Below are 8,475 nucleotides of genomic sequence, written 5' to 3'. Positions count from 1 at the left end.
CTAGTCTGTCTGAAGACAGCTACAGTATACTTATATATAATAATAAATAAATCTTTAAAAAGGAGGAGGAGGAGGAGGAGGAGGAGGAGGAGGAGGAGGAGGTGGTTGTTAATCAGACCACTTTTCTTAAAGGAGCCCCAACTCTATATGCTCACCTTACTCCCCTGGGACCTGTCCTCTCTTTTCAACAACGTCACTGGCAGGACATGTCCAAAGATCCACTTAGCACTAAGCACTTACTCCCTAGACAACGCTTGCCCTTGTCCCCCCTTCACAGGCCTCTCCACAACCAAGAGGACCTGTGCACCAGCATGGGGTTTTTTGTTGGTGGTGAGTTTTTTTTTTTTTTTGGGGGGGGGGGGGGCTGGTCACCTACAGACTCTCTTTTCTACCCTGAAATCCACAATGCACTCAGACATGGTTACATGCTTCTGACAGGCGGGTCCCACTACATTGCTCAGGCTTGTCTCAGGTTCACCAGCCTAAGTCATCTCTCCAGTGTCAGCCTTCCATCCAATCAGCAACCAGAAGATGTGACGGTGTCCATCACCACTGAGACCCTGAAGACCCATACCTCCACACGAAAGGTCATGAGACTCAGTCCATCCTAGACCACAGCTGCCCATCTTCACTGGATCAACTAATGTACAGCTGTCCTCCCATGAGCCTACCATCTGAAAGTGCACTTCACATCCTTTTAGTCAACAGTCTGCTACAAAGTTTCATTCCAGTCAACCACTGATCTCACAGGGCATACAAAATGCAAGTCTGCTAATGTATTAGGTGGAAAACATCCTCCTCCTCCAAAATTCCTGTCACCTATAAACTGGGGAGGACTTTTATTTGGAAACAAGAGTCTTTGCAGATGTAATCATAAGATAACACTAAAGAGGCATAAGTCCTAACCCAATGACTGACATCCTCCTAACAGGGAAATGTTGACACAGATGCAGGAAGGCAGAGACAGAAACTAGAGAGACACGAGAGACACGCTACCATCAGAGGCATGCAGTACCACAGACTGTCAGTGAGCCATCAGAGAATTACAGAAGTAAGAGAGGGAAGGGGAACCCTTCCCAAGAGCATTCCTAGAGAGCATGCAGCCCTGCTGACAACCTGGGTGAGCCCACTGGTCTCCAGATGTGAGGCTCTATAGTAAGCAGTGCAGCATGCGAGAGATTGTTCCATAGAGCAGCTCTCAGGAATGAGTGGGAGCCGAGTAGAGTGGTGTACATGTTTAACCCCAGCACTACAGAGGCTACAGGTGGATTTCTGTGACTTCAAGGCCAATCTTGTCTACATAGTGAGTTCCAACCATAGTGAGGACAACCAGAGACACATAGTAAGACCCCTCTCAAAACAAACAACAAAAGGAAGGAAGGGAGGAAGGGAGGGAGGGAGGGAGGGAGGGAGGCAGCGTGTTAAGAGTTAATATGAATAGAGTACTTCTAATTGTCTGGCATATGGGGTGAAATTCATATATTGTGAATGTCCACACTGTTAAAACAAACAAAGCACAGTATCTTTCTACCAAATCTTTGAGCTGGAGGTAAACTGCAGGCAGAGAGACACTCCACCACAGCTGGGTATTTCTGATTCCAACTGCTGAAGGAACTGAGAAAACTGTATGCAAGGACCCGAGTCAGACCAGGCAGCCCCATCCCACCTCTCAGAGGAGCTCCTCAATTATTAATAGCTATTTAAAACACAGCGTTCAATGCTCAGCATTCTACCTGGAGGACCAGGAACAGATCAAAGGCACTTTCTGGAACGGCCCCACCTTTTAGAACTTAAACCACGTTTCCCTACTCTTAGTAGGAGAATAGCAGCAGAAGAGAAGAGTCTATACAGTTTCCATCTTCCTGTCAAATGTGCTGATTTTGCCCAAGGGCCAGCGAACTACATTCTGCTCAGTCCAAGCACTAAGCATTCAAACAACCAGATGGCCAGTGGCCTCAGATCACATAGGCCAGTGTACCTTTTGCTGCATGATTGACAGAGGAGAGAGGTTCATCATCAGATGTGGAGCTGAGGTGCCGGGCAAGCTCCCCAATTCGCTTCTGTTTCTTGAGGGGGGCAGTGCATTCTGGGTCAGTTCTCCTCTTCATTGTTACTGCAACCATAAATCCCATCAGTCAGCTCTGAGGTTAGAACTACTGGGAATGAGGCAAGGATCCCAAAGGTAATAACCACCGTCAGCCAGATGAGTTGTGAGCACTGCACACATCTCCTAAGGCTAAAACTTGAGCAGCCTCTTCCTCCACGAGAGGCCCGGGAGGGAGGCTAGCGAAGCTGTTTCTCTGTGACGATGGGTAGTTTTCTTAGGAAATGAGGTGCTCTCAGAATCAGAGACCTCAGTGCTATTAGCATCACATACCAAACAGTTAGATTAACTCAGCAAGGCACAGGGGGAAAGGCCTTTGAGTGCCTGCTAGTCTATACCTTTGGAGACAATACTGGCTATTCATAACAATGTGTACTGGAAGCAAATTATGAGCCCACTAAGTAACAGTTACCAGGATTTCCAAGGACAGTAAGAGATTTGTTTTTCATCATTTTTACCAAAACAATTAAGATCTTATTATATATGGGGAAATGAAGGGATTTGGCCTAGTTCCTGTTTTGAGGAGAGAGAGAGCATAATGTAAGGCATGGAAGTACATGCTGAGTGACAACCAAGAGGGTGAAAGGGACAACAAATGACTTAGTAATGGGATACAAATGACTTTTTTTCCCTTTAAAAACATTTTTTGACATTAACTTTAAAGAATACAAATCTAACTCCGCAATAAGGAATGGAGAGCTGAGTGCATTTGGCACCGGCCTCTGCTTTAACACCCAGGAGTCTGAGGAAACCTGTAGAGAACCTGCAGCAAACTCCAAGGGCTTGAGGATGTAGCTCTCCCACGGAGCCTTGCCCTGCATGCAATGCCCTGGGTCCCAGCCCAGCTCTGCACGCGGAAAAATGGAAGAACGGAAAGCTTCCCTCGAAGGCCAGGAGCTGGTTTATGAGAAGCATAAAGTTAAAAAAAAAAAAAAGGCGGAGAGCTGGAGACATGTATATGTCTTAAATCCAATCCCCAGCCCCCACTGGACAACTCACAACTGCCTACAACCCTAGCTCCAGGGCGACAGACACCTCTGGCCTATGCAGGCACCCACATGCCTATTTAAAATAGTAAAAAAAAAAATTTTTTAAAATGAATTACAGGCCGGGCATGGTGGCACCTAGGAGGCAGAGGCAGGCCGATTTCTGAGTTTGAGGAGGCCAGCCTGGTCTACAGTGTGAGTTCCAGGAAAGCCAGGGCTACACAGAGAAACCCTTTCTCGAAAAATAAAAAAATAAAAAATAAAAAGAATTACAAAATCTTCAGGAAAAGTAGTGTATTCAAAGAACTCAGGAGGGCTGGTGAGATGGCTCAGTGGGTAAGAGCACCCGACTGCTCTTCCGAAGGTCCTGAGTTCAAATACCGGCAACCACATGGTGGCTCACGACCATCTGTAACGAGATCTGACTCCCTCTTCTGGAGTGTCTGAAGACAGCTACAGTGTACTTACATATAATAGATAAATAAATAAAGCTTAAAAAAAAAAAAAAAAGAACTCAGGAAAGAGCAAAGACTTAAAAGTTGGCGGTACACTGATATCTTTGGGGAGCAGGGATGCTGGCATACAAGAACGGCCTTCTCTGGCGTTTGAGTCAGACACACGGTTTCAAGACCATGTGTTGTTTTCACTATGAACTGACTACTCAATATTGTCATTTGAAAATCCGAGCCAGTTCAACTTATTTCAAAATATTTGTTGGGGTTGTGGGGAGTATGAGCATCAGCAGTCGAGGCAAGAAAATAATGGAATTTGAAGGGGTATAGCGATCTAGCCCTCCCCTTGAAACCTAGCCCGAGGATGAAGTGGTGGACCCAATGTACAACCATCCCAATCGCAGGAGGCAGTTTCCTAAGTGACAGTGGCAGCGCCTATCAGAGGAGAGCAGGAAAGCCAGGCCCGAGGAGCCACATTTTTACTTGACATCATAGATAGGTGAGCCTACTGGAAAGCTCATCGCTGAGGCTTCGTCTAGTCACGGCACGTAAAATGGGTCTCCTTTAACTCTTACGTCGTCCCGGTGGGTGCGGGTGCGGGTGCGGGTGCGGGTGCAGGGGGCCACTGGGAACTCAGTATGGGGCAGGTGAGAACAGGAAACAGCTTTGTAGAAGGGCAAGGCGGCAGATACGAACGTCCCCTCCACCACAGCGCCTTCGACTGGGGCCTCGCAGGGAATCCAAGCCAATCCTCTCATTTCCTCGGCCAGGGGAAGGCCAAAGGGCTATCGAGTGACCTACAATGGCAGACGCGCTGTGACCAGGCACTTCTAAGCGCTGCTAACCCCCGTATGCAGAGGGGGAAGAAGGGGACGCCATCTCCCCGGCGGAGCTTCTCCTTTGGAAACGCCAGGTGTGAGACTGTGTGCGCGACGACCAGCAGCAGCGGCAACCTCGGCTCCGGGAGGTTGCTGGGGACAGGAGAGGGGGACAGGAGCGGAGAGAGGCCACCCGAAGGCGGGCAGAGTGGCCGCCGAGGGGAAGGAGGCTGTGCCCGCGCGCCCGCCCGCTCGCACCCCCCGGGCCGCGCGCCGGCACTCACGCTGAGGGGATGGGGCGAGCTGCGGCGAGCGGAGACGAGGGATCAGGCCGCCACTGTCGCCGCCGAGGCTGGCCCTGCAACCTCCTCCTCCCTCACTTTCGTTTTCCTCGCAGGGCCGGCTAACTGCGCGGTCGCGCTCGGAACCCGCCCCGCGGGCGGCGCCGCTTGATAACGTCACGAGCCCGCCAGCCCCGCCCCCGCCGGGCTCAGGCTTGGCCCCTGGGAACTGCCCAGGTCGCCCAGGTCGCCCAGCGCGCAGGACCCGAGGCGCCTGCGCGGAAGGGCGACCTCGAAAGAATGGGGGGAGAGAAAAGCCACTACGAAAGTAACCCTTGTCTACTCCCGCCCTAGGGAAGCGAAATCAATACTTCACCTCAGTTTATTCATCTTGTTATGGAGTACCTGAAGAGGAAAGACTCCCAAGATGTCTTAATAAATCATGTGGAGTCTTTATTATTTATTACCACCGGCGGGGCTGTCTCAGGCAGGGTAGCGGGAAGCACCTTCGGACCTCCAGTTTGTTCGACATTTTTTTTTTTCCGAGACAGGGTTTCTCTGTGTAGCCCTGGCTGTCCTGGAACTCACTTTGTAGACCAGGCTGGCCTTGAACTCAGAAATCCATCTGCCTCTGCCTCCCTAGTGCTGGGATTAAAGGCGTGCGCCACCACGCCCCAGCTGTTCGACATTTTAAAGACAAGGACTGCAACTGTGATGTACACAGAAAGGCAGCTCCAGACATATGCAACAAGCAAACATTGCTTTTTTTTTTTTCCCAGAAGCAGAGAGAAAACAGTTAAATGGTCAGGCAGTTAACCTTTAGGTCAAAATCACAATCAGATGGTATAGAAATTTATGGCTGGGGGGGAGGGGTATGGGAAACTTTCGGGATAGCATTTGAAATGTAAATAAAGAAAATAATAATAATAAAAAAATATTTCTAAATAAAAAAAAAAGAAATTTATGGCTGATCAAGAGACCAGTTTAGCATAAGATTTTATGATTGGTCGAAGTGACTGGAGACGAATTTTTGTCCAACATAGTTTTAGCAATGAAAGTATTCTTAGGAGCTAAGTGGTAGTGACACCTTTAATGCCAGCACTCAGAAAGCAGAGACAGGCATATCTTTGTGAGTTCGAGGCCAACCTGGTCTACATAGCTAGTTCCAGGACAGCCAAGGAATATTGTAAGATCCTGTCTTGGAGATCAGAAAAAAAAAATCCTAGTGTTTTACAGCATGACATAACTGTAGTTTGGTAGCTCACGGCAGTATCATCATTATATAGATTTAAGAATGCAGGAAGAGGCCAGGCGTGTTGGCACATGCCTTTATTTTTTTATTTTTTATTTTTTTTTGGTTTTTCGAGACAGGGTTTCTCTGTATAGCCCTGGCTATCCTGGAACTCACTCTGTAGACCAGGCTGGCCTACAAAGTGAGTTCCAGAACAGCCAGGGCTATACAGAGAAACCCTGTCTCGAAAAACCAATAATAATAATAATAATAATAATACAGTCAGAGACACAAGCTGGCCAAGGTCAAAGACCTGTTCCTGTTCCATAGGACATATTTAACAGTGTATTAGGCATAGCTCAGTGTCGAGACTGTTTGCCCAGTACACACCAGATCCTAGACCATATGGACTGAGATGGGCTGTAATCTCTAACCCTCTTCCATTTTCAGACCAATATAACTTTGTTGGACATTCTCAGCTGTGTTTGTCTCTTAAGCCCTGAGAATTCAAATGTCAGCATATGTTCTCCCATAATGATGCTTTTTTTAATGATTTTATTTTTATTTTATGTGTATGCGTATGTATGTATGCCACATGCATATAGTGCCCTTGTAAGCTGGAAGACAACATCGGACCCCTGGAATTTGAATTACAGATATTTGTGGGTGCTGTGCTGAACCCAGGTGTGGAAGAGCAGTCAGTGCTCTTTTTTTCTTTTTTTTTTTTTTTTTTTTTTTTAGTTTTTCGAGACAGGGTTTCTCTGTATAGCCCTGGCTGTCCTGGAACTCACTTGGTAGACCAGGCTGGCCTCGAACTCAGAAATCCACCTGCCTCTGCCTCCCAAGTGCTGGGATTAAAGGCCTGCGCCACCAGGCCCGGCTTGCAGTCAGTGCTCTTAACACCCCTGAACCATCATCCCTCCAGCCCCTTTCCCGGGCGACTGGCGCTCTATGACTTAGTCTGTTTATTTGTCCACAGATCTGATGAGTTCACCTTTTCTTCATTTCCCTGAAGCCAACAATACACTTGAGACTTGAGTTCAAGTTTGCCTTCTACTTGTCTGGTAAACATCCCCTACCCTATCACACCTCCCCCTCCCCCTCCCTCCTTCTCCCTCTCTTAACTACCCCTAAAGCTTTTGCAGTAATCTCCAAGTTATGATGCCTGTCTCCAAGCACCTCTGAAACTGAAGTGTTGTGTGTTGCTTATTGTTGTTTTGTTTATCTTATCATGTGTGAACCTATGGCAACCCATCAGTGACTCAAACCTGCCAGTGACTTCCCACTGCTCTTAGGATGACACCAATGTTCTCTGGGTGGCCTCAAAGACCTTCAGCCTTGTCCTACTAGCCCCTCACTTCTCACCCTCCTGGCCCTGTCTGTCTCAAATACCTTGTCCCTAAGGGTTTCTCTCCCTGCTTTCTCTCAATGGACCATCCTTTCCCTTCATGAGGCTAATGACCACTTACCCCTCCGGTTTGAGTGTAGTGGTAGAGATAGTAAAATATGCATTTTAGACAAGTAAAAATAGCTTAGTCAGGATCCCCTCTACACCCAAGGCTGCCCCAGATAACCAGAACCCAGTGACATCACTCACTTAAGATAACCAGACAGTCCTAGAACCCCATGACATCCACCGGACAGTATGCAAGCTGAGACCAAGAACAATGCTCTGCTCTGCACATCTGGAGAGACAACACCATGATCTGTTCTATAGCTGAAGAGTCCCCACCCCTGCCCCAGGATCCTGACCATCGATTCAGAGACTTCTGTTAGAGACTGGACCTGACCCTCAGCTAGTCTATGTCCAACAGGTGAGCAGCCCTGGGAAGATAAGCTTGGGGCCATAGTCAGGAATTTAGAGTGTAAATCTTGTATGCTGACTCTCAGCATAATAAAATAGAATTCTTGTTACACTGTGTGTATCTACCACATGCCCCTATAGTCTCGCTTGAAACACTGACTTTAGCACTTTCCCCTCTGGGAACCTTTCCAGAGTTCACAAGAGTATTTACTATCACCTACATTTAGGAAAACTGGCAGGCACTGCATCCTGCCTCTCACCACACCCATCGAAAAAGACTCTCAAGGTTACAAGGCTTGGCAGCAAGAGCATTAGACTCTGAGCCATCGTATTAACCCCTGAAAAAAAAATTTTTTTTTTGGTTTGTTTTTTCGAGACAGGGTTTCTCTGTATAGCCCTGGCTGTCCTGGAACTCACTTGGTAGACCAGGCTGGCCTCGAACTCAGAAATCCTCCTGCCTCTGCTTCCTGAGTGCTGGGATTAAAGGCATGTGCCACCATGCCCGGCTGAAAAATCTTAAAATATAGAAAGTCACTGTAAGTGGAGAGACAAGATGAAAAAAGTAACTGACTGAAAAATTAATCAATGGAAAACAGCAGCAGGTGGATCTCTGAGTTTGAGTCCAGCCTGCTCTACACAGTTGAATTCCAGATTAACCAGGGAGACCCTGTCTCAAAAACCAAGTAAGAGAAGGAGAGACGGAGGGAGGGAGGAGGGAGGGAGGGAAGGGGAAGGAAGAGGGAGGGGGAGAGTAATGGGGCAGGGAAACAGTATCAACAACTATTTCATAAGGTGGGCT

General features: G+C 47.8%; 1 protein-coding gene across 1 annotated transcript in view; it reads right to left on the bottom strand.

Moving 5' to 3' along the window:
* Cmtr1 (cap methyltransferase 1) overlaps nucleotides 1-4,808 on the bottom strand; it is a 42,877-nt gene extending 38,069 nt beyond the window's left edge. Inside the window, exons 1-2 of the mRNA XM_021220876.1 lie at nucleotides 4,645-4,808; nucleotides 1,979-2,113 (exon numbers count right to left, since the gene is read on the bottom strand). Coding sequence (XP_021076535.1) covers nucleotides 1,979-2,108 — 130 coding nt within the window. The 5' untranslated portion in view covers nucleotides 2,109-2,113; nucleotides 4,645-4,808. The remainder of the gene's footprint in view (nucleotides 1-1,978; nucleotides 2,114-4,644) is intronic.
* Between the last annotated feature and the right edge of the window lie 3,667 nt (nucleotides 4,809-8,475).

The sequence above is a fragment of the Mus pahari genome, chromosome 21 (genome assembly GCF_900095145.1).
Source record: "Mus pahari chromosome 21, PAHARI_EIJ_v1.1, whole genome shotgun sequence".
NCBI classification, from domain to species: domain Eukaryota; kingdom Metazoa; phylum Chordata; class Mammalia; order Rodentia; family Muridae; genus Mus; species Mus pahari.
The sequence above is the reverse complement of the archived record's forward strand: the minus strand, read 5'-3'. Positions and strand labels throughout refer to the sequence as shown.